The sequence below is a fragment of the Dreissena polymorpha genome, chromosome 14 (genome assembly GCF_020536995.1).
Source record: "Dreissena polymorpha isolate Duluth1 chromosome 14, UMN_Dpol_1.0, whole genome shotgun sequence".
Lineage (NCBI taxonomy): Eukaryota > Metazoa > Mollusca > Bivalvia > Myida > Dreissenidae > Dreissena > Dreissena polymorpha.
The window spans coordinates 44584848-44597640 of NC_068368.1; the positions used below are offsets into that span (position 1 = coordinate 44584848).

At 35.8% G+C, this 12793-nt stretch overlaps 3 protein-coding genes across 16 annotated transcripts in view; 1 reads left to right on the forward strand and 2 right to left on the reverse strand.

Moving 5' to 3' along the window:
* The window catches only part of LOC127858367 (probable methyltransferase-like protein 24), a 264328-nt gene that overhangs the window by 245520 nt on the left and 6015 nt on the right, over nt 1–12793 (reverse strand). Inside the window, exon 6 of one of the 2 annotated variants that reach the window (XR_008038864.1) lies at nt 12088–12680. Coding sequence is in view for 1 of the 2 variants with exons in the window: in XM_052395437.1 (XP_052251397.1) it covers nt 12369–12680 (312 nt within the window). In the remaining variant the exon portion in view is untranslated. Of the gene's footprint in view, nt 1–11156; nt 12681–12793 lie in introns of those variants that run through there. The other variant, XM_052395437.1, reaches the window with a different exon arrangement.
* The window catches only part of LOC127858369 (uncharacterized), a 275468-nt gene that overhangs the window by 200883 nt on the left and 61792 nt on the right, over nt 1–12793 (reverse strand). The gene's annotated exons all lie outside the window — the stretch shown is intronic.
* Nucleotides 1–12793, forward strand: part of LOC127858365 (zeta-crystallin-like) — a 274122-nt gene that overhangs the window by 145146 nt on the left and 116183 nt on the right. The gene's annotated exons all lie outside the window — the stretch shown is intronic.

Consider the following 12793-nt stretch of genomic DNA (forward strand, 5'->3'; position numbering starts at 1 on the left):
CGCTTTAATACTGAGATACGTTTTAAAATAATTTAAGTTGAAGCATTTTGGGTAAAGCGTTACGCGTGTTGCAAAAGTGTCCCATACCCGTTCAACGTCAGGAGTAAATATCAACAGTTAAATTATAGTATTAATTCAACTCTAGATATGAGATTTAGTCATTGACGGGGGTCGGAGCTTGATTGCACACTCTGGGCGAGTTCCTGATCACTTTGAAAGACAAGGACTGTTTAAGTATGTTTTACCTAACAATATATAAAATAAATCGTTATATATATATATATATATATATATATATATATATATATATATATATATATATATATATAATTTATCGATTAATTTAAGCTTAAATCGATTTCCAAGAACAAAACCTACAATATATTTACATTTTAATAAACGTAAATTCTATGCGATATCCTTCATTTTGCAAATAATTAACTAATGAGTTTATTGTATAAAAATGATTTTGGCATTAAAGTTTTCATTACTTCGTTTTTTTCAGGGTTTTATTATCGTCATAACTATAACACAATTGTTAAAAGATGAAAATATAAACTTACATGAAAGCAAAATGTAAAATATTGCATCGCATCAAGTAACAGCGTTATCAATTACAATTTAAATCAACAATTTACAGGGCGATTATTCAGTACGGTAACGCCTATGGGCGGTCTCTCGGCTGCAGAACCCGAGTGGCCACGGTTGACACGACAAACAACAAGTATACCCGCTCGGAAACGTTCAATCAAACGCACACCAAGATTGCATCGAAGGTTGTAAACATTTTTAAAAGTTCACAGTTTAACCAAACGACACATTTAAACAAAATGGCACATGTTTCAAACGTATATATGCATTTTATTAACACAAGCTAAAAATACTTCTTAAAAGGGAAAATGTTACACGTGTTGTTCGTTTATTGTTAATCATAAATCGACATCGAAACAATATAAATGCGTGTCTAACGCTTTTCATCAATAAGAAAATCAGTTTCCAAGTCCCTTCCATCATATGTAATTTAACATCATATAAAAGGTTTATTTCACCTGAGGTTCAAACACGGTGGTCCATTTTATTTATCTAGATCAGATCATTATCGTTGATAACATATTAAAAAGTAAGTATGGTTCTATAAACAATACATTATATGTTTCAGTTACATTATATTTGCGTCATCAACCATACAGTGCGAGGCAGTCTTCAACACATTCTGTCATTGTACGATTTTTCTTTCGACGTTCGCTCAGCCTCCCCTGCGGAAATCCAGCATATAATGGAGGCAAAGCATCATCGAGAATATTTATTCCCAAACAATTCCATGCTGCTCAACCGCATTCCTTATAAGAGTATTCCAGAAAATATTCCTCTGCTTTTCAACCATAACCTACATTTTTTCTCAAATGCCTGTTGTTACAAAAGTAGTTCGAGTGGTCTTTTCAGAGCAAGAAGTATTTACCAATGTTGTAATCCGCCGGAATCCTATACAATTGACGTATTTGGAGCCGATGTTACACAACTTGAAAATCATATTGTTTTTCATGTGCGCAGAGCTCTTCAAACCACTCACGGGGAGTTATGTTTGCAAATATATATGTAGAAAAGGGCTACATAGCGCAAGAACTTTTTGAAATTCTCGTAAAACTGGACAACCTTAAATGCAACTCGTACGGGGATGGAGGAGTAGCGAAGATGAGAATAGTTGAAGATATGCTGTTAAGACTGTTCATGCATTTTGTATTCTTATTATAATACAAATGCATAGTGATCCTTGCAATTATTACAACTTTAACATTGTAATTCTAAAGCGAAAAAAAAAACATCGGAAGAAAAAAACCTTACTGTGTAGACAGCTCTTTGTGTCTTTGCTTTTTAATGTCAAGAGTGGGTATTTCATTTTCGTTACACTATTTTTGCGGCAAATATTTGCCTATGTTTGATTTATTACGGTCATTTCCCTGAAGCGCGAGAACATCATGGCAATTAATTGTTGATATACTTGTCCTATAATACCGCTATATAGTAACCATATACTGCAGCAAGACAAGACATACTCGTGTATAGGTTACATTACACTAAATCATTGTGTATTCCTCCGTGGTCGAAAGTAGTGCCTATTACTAAAGAGTTCCTTTTCTCTTCTTGAATTAAAGCCATTTAACAATGTGGGACATGTCTTTTGTGGACATGTCTTTTGTGGATATTTGTAATATCCTGTATGTGTCTGGAGTACTTTGATGCCTTGGATTGGAAGCTAACTGAAAAGATGAACTTTTGGGGGTGTCTTTTCTATTGTGTGGGGCATTTGTCGAAATTAGGCTTGCAAAACAGGTTTTTCTACGGTGGGTACATTCAACAGCGATTTACTTTCTTAGAAGTTGCGAGACGGTATGTTTTTGAATGCAATTATTGGAAGAGGACACATCCGTCTTTAAAATGATACCGGGTTCGGGAAAATTGATACGTCGGAAAGACAAGAAAAATGCGTTGACAGTTGTCAGTTTTATAATGGGACCCTATGGGAATCCGAATTAGTGTAATATAACCTTTAAAAAGCACTTTAACTGCAATGTCAAGGTCACAGAGATTCCTCTGCAGGCAAGATAAGTAGAAAATGAGTTTTAATGATTTTGTGGATGATTTGGGTGCAAGAATAGATGAAAGATGCCAATATTTTGGTCCAAAGGGGTGTTTTAGGTGGTTTGGGACTGTTCGGGATGGGAAGGGGACTCGGTATGGAAGGATAAGGGTTAAATTTCCAACTGATCTTGTTAGTAAATATTATTATGTCCATAGATTGAAGTTTCAGGTGGAACACAAGATGCCATATATGCCAAATGACATGCAGGTATCTCATTTATGCCATTTTTCTCTTTGTTGTAGGCCTGACCATTTGTCCCTTGAGCCGCAGATAGTGAACAATCAGCGGCTGTCTTGCTCTGACCGGTGCATTGGACATGATTTAAATGGGCATCATTATCCTGATTGTTTAATTTAAACATGAATTTCTGTTTTCTGGTAAAAGCACTTACTAAGTTGTGTATTTACAGTGGATATATGGGTGCGGTGCATGCAGTAGACTACTTATTTACATATGTACACTATTTACAGACTTGCGGCCAGTGGGGCAACATAGCCGATGAGTTAGTAGCACTAGTTCTTCAGAAAAGTAACTTTCTTTTCTATTTATGAAGCACATTTAGCTGTAGCTGTGGTCATTTAGCTGTGAGATGTCACTGAAATCTGGCTTTGGATCTGTCAAGCCCTTAGAATAATGAATTTCAGAGTGAAGAGCATAGCGCCTTTTCCTAGCCAAGTACCGGGCAGCCTTACGTCTTCTCTGAAATGCACATGTCTTCTTTAGCATGTCATTATGTTTGCTTTTAAGAAGATAGGCAATAACCCTAGAACCTTTAGACAAATGAGCACCTGTAAATTCAGATTTTACTATTGCAGAGTCAGCCAGACCATGATTGAGCTTAAGGATTGTGCTGTGGATGCGGCCTGTGCAGTTACGGGAGAAAGTCACTGTCTTGGGCATTACGGTCTGGTAAGCGCAATTGACAGCCTCATACTTTTGGGTTGAGGTCTGAAGCCTTGTACTGTGAATTCTTTCAGGACCAAGTAGAATTTGGATGCATGTCTTAAGCAGAGCTTCATCAGATATTGCTATCTTGAGCTTACAGTTCTCTGGCAGATATAACTTTGCTTTGTTCTTGCCGCCAGCAGAACCACGACAGGCCAAACTATGCTTTGAGCAGTATGCTCCACAGTAGCCCTTGTAGCATAAAATAATACTTGAAATTACTTTGGGCATATGATTTTTAATTTCCTTTATATTACCTTTGTATTTTTGTGTGCTCTTGTCAACTCAGACATGCATCGTGCTCGGATTGACAGAGCAAACCTGTTTTGAAAGTTTGCTCTCTTCGAAGCGGGTCCAGCAAACATTCCACTGTTAAATTGAGCCTTATTGATAGCTCTCTTCAGAGAGTTACCTAAGTGCCTCAAATCTTTGAAGTGAACTGTTTGCTGGACCTGAGCCTTATCAACCCCACTGTGGCCCTTGGAGTCACCATCCCCAGTGAATGAGGCTATGTTAAGGTCTGTGTTAATTTTCCGGGCAACCTGCTCGTTCCACTTTTCTTCGTTCCCAATAACGTCCGTCTCAGACATGTTTGCCGTACATTTTCCGTCATGATTTGGACAATCAACTGCAATTCCTTGGTTACGAAGGGGTCTGGCAACCATGCATAACTTGTTAGCGACATGGACACCAACGATCCTTTTAGACCGGGTGTTGTTTTCGCTCATGGTTGTAACCGCAATCGTACCACCTTGGAACGGGGTGTGTCCACCAGAGTTGAACAGTGGGTTGTTATAGCAAGTGTCACCCTCCACATTCACTTTGGTTCCATCCTTTAATCTACACAGCCTATTGTCCTGCTTGATCTTTTCCCTTATGTCATGCATGTCTTTCACATTGAGGGCTACCATTGCCTCAGACACTTTACCGGCAGCCCGATGCATCGCGGATACATTAGGGGGGGGGGGGGCAATATTAGCGTGTGCCAGAATGCGCCTCATGCCAGTATTGGATATGGGAGTGGTCATGAGACCTGTTTGTAAGCCGACATTGATTTTGGCAGGTTTTCTGCCCCGTTTGCCGGTTTCCAATTCCTCATACAGCCTATAGTACGGGCTTACATACGAGCACGAGTCACATTTTAGCCGCTCACTAGAGCCAAATCCCCAGTTCCTCGAGTTTGCCGTGTCAATCATGAGAAAGCCATGGCATGATGTCTCCTCTATATGTTTCCTTATTTCAGTATTGAACATAATGCCAAGTTCCAGGGGCCTATAAATTTTATTTGTTAATAGGTCTGGATGAACCTTACCTGACTCCGGGTTTGTGTACTCCTCAATCCTACTCCGTGTTCTGAACCGCGGCCGCAGTGGTGCAGCGCTTGTGGACGATCCATCAACATCCTGAAAGGTCAACACTTCATCAAGCTGGGAAATTCGATCCTGATAGTCATCCCCAGGTAGTCGAACGAATGAACGCTGAACTACAGAGGATTCAATATTGATAGCTCATACTGGAAAAGTCTGCATGCATGGGGTTTTTAAACCGTAAGAGATTCATACCATCACTGGTTGCAAGTAAGACTGGCTTACGATATACTAGCTATACATGATTTGGTAAATTAATGAAGATATGCGACTAAGACAAATGTACTTTCTGTAAAACATAAAAAAACACTTGTTGGTTTATTTGGGTTTTGCAATGTTAAACAAGTTTTATTACATTACATCACTGCTATTTAAATATCTATATGAATTTTAGTTTTGACTGTTAAATCTGTTTATGAGTAACAATTTATAAGCATATATGCATTTACTTATATTTTGGGACGTAAAATGGTAATCCCTACAACTCGTGGTCTGCGAAGTAGCTGTAAACTAGCTGTGCTCATTTACAAAAAAACAACAACACATTTATCATTTTTAATGGTCGGGGGAATAGGGTTAGTTATTTTGTACTTTAAATTTACCGTCATAAATATCATTGTTTTGTAAATATTATATACTTAAGGCATGCATCCTAGTTACATGACTTCTTGTACTACATTGAAAAAACATGTATCAAATATTTGTTTAAAGGTCGGGGAATAGGTTGAGTCTTTTTGTACTGCAAATTTACCGTCATAACTATCCGGGTTTTGTAAATATTATTTAGCTCAGACATGCATTATAGTTACATGACTTCTTGTACTATGTTATTACACCGATGTTTGTTATGAATATTATAAATGTACAATGCATTGGCGAATATTTACCGACAAAAGTGGTTCGAGATATGGGAAGGGGTGTATGTTAAAACAATTTTGTTTGGGAGGTATGTTACCATGCATTGAAAGAGTATTAATAACACGAACAATGGCACGAACTGTAAATTGTATGAGGCAGTCGCATGTATGAATTGTTTACAAGAACCTGCTTATATAGAAGCCGATCATATATTACTCTGTAAGAATCCCCTTCTTCGAAATCGTTCTGAGGGTATCTTCATACTTAACAAAACATGCTTTTATTGATAAAATTGACCGTAATTACCATGGGTTTAGGACACTTAAAAAATAATCAATTGTTTTCGTGTCTGAAAATTAAATACACAAATATATATAAAGTGTCCAAACATTAAGAGACAAAACATTAAGATGTTCAAAAATCTGGAGAAATATTTCATAGCCGATCGGATACGAATATGCACTGTCTATAGCGTCACATGTAACGAATAGTAGCACGTGCGTGTAAAAGACCATGCCGTTTTTTTTTAGTATGAGTGACTTTTAAATATGTCTTTCGGGTGAAAACATTGTGTATTACTGGTATACATGTAGCCATTTCAACGAACTTTTAACAAAAAGTAGCACGTGCGCGTAAAAGACCACGCCATTTACTAGTATGAATTACCTTCAAATATGATTCCAAACTGTTGGGTAAAAACAGTGTCTATAACTGGTATACATTTATCCAATTACGCAAATGAAATGACCAAAGTTCATGCCTTTAAGGCATCGGTGTACCAGGTATTGTTATCTTAATGCGGTAGTAAAAACACATGGTCAACGTGTCACCAGATAAGCATAGCAAGGAAGAACTCTGGAACAAATAGTTTGTGAACTAACTTGTCCGAAAAAAATGAGTTATTAATAACGTCGGTAACCTCGTATGTCCAAAAAATAAGAATTATTTTGGCTAAAAACGCGGTTGTCCGAAAAATAGAGTGTCCAAAAGCTTAAAGAAATTAAATAACGGTTTGCATATCATATTACTGAACACCGATCTACATGCATTTTGCTGAATGTTCGATTATTTTTTTCAATGAAAGCTACCTGTTCCATAGTGTCGTCGTAATGATAAAGTATTGGTCACATACAAAAAGATTGCAATTATGTATTTTGTTCGATAAATTAAGTTTATAACCAAACCATTATTTAACATACATTGTCATTATAGTATGCCATAGTGTTAAGTTTCTATATATTGCTTCATTTTTAGAGTTTTAAAAACGCAGTTATTGAGAGATAACTTACACAGATAGTAGAAGTATTACATTCCGCTATCATAGTGTTCAATGGTGGTGAGCTTCAATATATTTTTTGTGGTTTTGCTTGTTTTTAAACGCAGTTATTGAGAAATAACTTAAACCGAGAAAAACCACAATATGAAGAAAAGAATCAATATGATGTATTTCTTGAAAGCGCAGCATGTGAATTGTCTGGATCAGTTTTTGTTGACTTTCCTTACAACACAGTTGTAAGCGGACAGAAAGGGGATGCATACTGGTTTCGGGACGTCTGTATATCGAATGGTTGTCTTCGTCATTTGTACTTGCAATTCCCATGTCCAGGGCATATCTCTAAATGTTTACAGGTATCAACTTGAATCTTGCTCCCCTTTTTGTAGAGTTATTGTATTGTGTTGTCGGAAAAGATCTGGAAAATTATAAGTGACCTCAACTTGAAACATCAAAGACGGGTAGATCTTATTGAAGAGGTGTGCATTCCTTTGTTATTTTACGCTTACATTTGGACCGGATGATGTTTGTTAAGTTAAAAGAGGTCTCGGCTTGAATCTTCAGGGATAGGAAAATATCATAAAGAGTATTTAACCATAACTTTTGCTTCCTTTTTAAGTCTTACCATTTGATAAATTGTGTACCAACAATGTGTCCGGATAATATCTTGAAAACTTTAAGATGTTTAAACCTCAAACTCAACAGTTAAATTGATATCGTAAAACTATATTTCTTTTTCCCATATTTTATAACCCTATGCCAAGTGTGGTAATTATATTTTGGGATTTAATAGTAATAATTTTACAAAAGTAATATAAAAGTCATGCCACACAAATGAGTATGGGTTCATTTAGACTTAGTATTAGACACTTTTTTACCAGTGATGTTGTTATAAAGGATCTATACGGTGATAGCAATTTATTCATTCTATTTTTGCTTCCGTCGGTATATATGTGGATGTACTTGGAATAGTTATTTGTTATATGAGTTTGGGCTATCGAGGAGCCGCTTTCTTTGTCGTTGTCGGATATTTTAACCAGCGGTGTAAGTTGCAAGTCGTTGTCAGGTCTGGAGAGTGTGCTTGGGCTCAAGTAAGTGGGTGATTGTGTTTTTATATAAAGAGCATTATAGTAACTGACTAGCTCGAATACTTTCTGTGCATAAGGTAGTCCGAATCGATTTCCATGTTTCCTTTTAAAGTAAGTCTGAGCTAACGTTACACTCTCATTAATTGGGAGATTGCTTTTTAAAGAGGCCGTTTGTACTCGGTATTTCCATTGGTTAATTTGTCTTTGTAGACGATGTTCGAGCAATCCACATTCTATATAAACTGGTATGTCGCCTTTGTTTTGTCGTGTTCCGGTAATATTTATTAGTGATTTCATAGAGGATATTTGTTGTATCCGATGGATTATCGATTTTAATTCACGAGTGATCATAGAAAATAATATTTTCACGAGTGGCGCAGCCACGAGTGAAAATATATGTTTTCTATGATCACGAGTGAATTAAAGTCGATAATCCACCGAATCCAATAAATTTTCTTTTTATTTAATGCATTTTTCACAGTTAATATACATTGTTCAAGAGTTTAACTAACGAATTTTGCTGGGATAATGACGTCATTTCGTCAAAAAAATGACGTCATTTCACAGTAAACAATGAAAATTATCGATAATTCTCACTGATAATTTTCACTGTTTGAAACAGTGAAATTATCAGTTTTAATTCACTGATATTTCTCTATAAACCACCGGAAAGCATTAAATAAATTTGGGTAACCTGCAGTGTGTTTAGTAGTTAGTCAATTGGAGAGTGGTACTCGATGCTACCGTAGTATATTGTTGCCCTGATACTGGCTGTACATATGCCCATGAGGTTTCTTGAAAATATTATCGGATACAGAAGAAACAAGAAATATCTTTAAAAAAGATATACGGCGTTGATTGTGGTCGATGTTTATGAACGATCAAAAGTTATCTCTATGAGATAAAAAGTAGCGGATGCCTTTTTTCTGCGCAGTTCTTAGCTACATCACAAGCAAATCAATTACGGGGTGTTGCGCCAGATTTCGTGGCTTATTATGCTTTATGTGATATTATTACTCAGATATCTATATTTACAGAATAGAAAAACACAAGAAACATGAAAATAAACAAGTGCATATAGGTCAGCCGGCAATACTCGAATCTTATTTAATTGCATAATTATAGTATAGTGAATTATTGTGCTCATGCTTAATAAACTGGTCTAAGTGGATAAATATTTCTAATTAATTTTATCAAAATTGGTCCTTATCATGCAAATGTTGAAACCATATTAAAAATCGATGATTGACATACCACAATAATATCGCCGAATATCTTTATTTAGTATCTTTCTGATCAAAACAGACTTCAAGTGCACAAAGTTTACGAGACGGCGTTTATATAAAGATTTCTGCAACTGACCGCAAACTGACCTTGATACCTTGCGGATTGGAATGCAATGCATTACAGTCAATACGTTATTGTCAGTAAGACCGGTGTAACACAATGATCGCAACCCCTTCTGCGAACTCCGGTGATGAACTGTATATAAACTCTGACTTTCACAAATGAGCGCGAATTGACCCGAAACCTCGCGGGTTGAAATGCAATGCAAGTAAGTACTAAATATGACAACATAGCCTTTAGTATAAACGCTTTTGCGCTGGTAATTCTCTGAAAATAAAAGGTGAACGCACAAACTGTATTTATTTCGAAAATTGATTGTAAAACTGTTCTATCTATTGAGCCTTTTCATTAGAGATAAAATTGTTTCATGCAGTAAAACAGTGTTACAAAGACGCGGATATGTTTCCAATGTTCTGGTGTTATACTCAAATCAGCCAATGGAATAAATGAAGTGTATTCATTCGTACCTAGCCGCGGGAACTTTTATTTGAGTATTATTGGACACTTACAAAGGTCAAGTCAGGGTGAAAATCTGGCTTATTACAGCTTACGCCGAAAAACGTTGGGGAAACCGTTTAGTCCCACCTTAATTTAGCCAGTTTTGAGGAACGCTGCTAGCCATTTAAGTATGGTTCCCTATATTCTTAATTCATAAAGAAGCTGAATAGCATGCTCATTCCATAGTTGATTAAAGGCAGCCGTGAGAACAAAAAACACGGCTGCCACTGTTTGACCGAGCAGTAGTGCTTTTTTTATCGGCTTCTAAGCGGACTATATTGTTTTTGCAAGAATGGTTCAATCTGCAGCCTAATTGAACTTTAGCATTTTTTTGTGTTTTTCTAAGTATTCGAGTTATTGGTGTTGTTAAAAAAAGGTCCTTCTTCTATTTGTAAGTTTCTCCATAAGTAGGAAGTTTTAATTACTTAGATACACATTAAGAAGGAATAATTGCTTGAATGAGATATATCTTTATAAACGAAGTATGTAAAGTATTAAATATGACTTAGTAAAATACTGGTAGACATGTATTTACACTACATAATTTGGGAAAGCCTAGCCCAAATAAACTGATTTTTTGTTAATAAATTGCATTTAAAGGCATTTTATAAAGAAACTGCTTATTGTTTGAGGTTTTTCCGAACCTGAAATGTTATTATTACTTAAGTATACATCAATTAGGTAATAATATAGTAAGCGATAATACAGTATTAAAACGGCATTGAGGCATTAACATTCACCGACCAATGCAAGATATATCATTTCTTAAGCTTCGGACAAAATCCAATACAATTGAAATTGAATGCAAATTTGCGAGTCATTTTAAATGATATTGAGTTTAAACGCATATTTCAGAGCGCCGAAAAGTCGGCAATTATACGCGGTGTTAACGGTTTTCCGTTTATTTATTCAATAAACAAAACTTTAAGATAGGTAGCTTTATCAACGAGACAATGAAATTTGGAAGGCAAGGCTATGATATCCTTGATCATGTCTGCAAAGATGTTCCCACGTGCCATACAAACTAAGTCTCCAGCGATGTTAAAAGACCCCAGACTAAAAGAACTAGGCATTGTATGTGTATGAAATAGTCTGAGAGCAATGTTTATGTGTATGGGCAAATTGAAACCCAAGAAAACTAATTGTTAGGCAAACGTTTGTTTCTTTTATTTGACAATTCATATTTTGCAAGAAATACCAGAAACCAAAAAAGCAACACAAAAAAAACAAGAAAAAATTATGCACACTGACGCCTCTATGAAAAACACAAAGCAAAACGCGACTGCCTCACTACATGACCGAAACATGATATGATTGCGTCGTATAATGGTACAAACATTTCCTTTCTTGTCATGTGTATGTATCAACCAAGATAAATGTAATTAAATACAGAAAAGAAGGTCAGCCAATGTAATTTTTCCACAACTTATATCAGCTTAATCGAAAGCGAAACAGAGGAAAACATTTAACCACTGACCAGGTAAGCTTTAAAACTGTTTAGTGTGAATATACCATGAAACAAGAAAATACATATATGTTTATACAAAGAAAAAAGACACACATACACGAATAACTATAACAGTAAGTAAGAAACAAGTAAATAAAAAAAACGAGAGACGAAATCATTAATTCTATTGTATGAATACTAATAAGAACCGCAAGCAACGAAAGGGGGAGAATTAATGCAAGATGCATTACACTTCACAAAAATAAACGCTATTGTTCTTTGTAAAACACTTATTTTATATTATGAAAAACCATCCAAACACACATGTTGAAGCAAATTCTGGCAGCTTATCGGAATGACACCCATTAAAAATACCTGTATGCGTTCGGCAAAATTAAGTAGTAATATTTATGTGACGTTGAAGTAACAATTACATTTACTTACAAAAAACTTTGTCTGATTTTGTTATTATTCGATAGGGCATATTTCAACTAAATTGAAAGGCACATCAGAAAGACACGTGCTATGTTTTAATTAACGTCTTGTCCAGCAATAACCGAAATGTACATGGTTTGCCTGAACCTGAAACTGAATTTCATTTTGCAAGTAAACGTAAGCTTGACTTTTTTTTAAGTAAACCAGTGGAGCATGTAGCATTAAACATTTTGTTCCGTTTAAGAACTTTGAAAATTAGAAACCTATTTGTTTGTTGTTGTTTGTTTTAGAACGTTAACGGCTTCAAAAAATGCATTTGGCCAGAAAAGACTACCATGAAAACATGTATATGTGATTCTGAAAACATAAGTCACCGCATCGCAAATTCCTCTTTCAACAACAGTCTGTGCACTTGACACTGTGAGTTGAAATTCAGTATAATTTGTTTGGAAGTGAAATAAAATGTACTTCATTGCTTTGTCTTTACAATCCGCGTATTAATTAGAGAAATTTCGTTAAGGTCTGTCATTGACCAGTCACCTTTCAGGTTCTTACTGCCAACAATATTCCTATCCCTCATAAATATTCTAAATCCAGCGTTATATAAGTCCCTAAGGGCAGACAATTGTGCATTGCCCTCTTCTGGAAAATTGCCCTTGTCCAGAAAATGCGTTTCCATGGCAATTTGTTTCACGTCTTTCAGTGCTCCAGTTTTCAGCATTTGTAGTAAAGCATGCCATTCATCTCCTTCAACGTCCACTTTCAGCACGTCGATTGTTTTCTAAATAGATTAATTAGATACACGCATAATCGTTTTTTATTAACATGCTATTCTTTTTGTGGGAAAACTAAATGTTGGACACTGTTGGGGAAATAAAAAGCCACTCTGCCAGC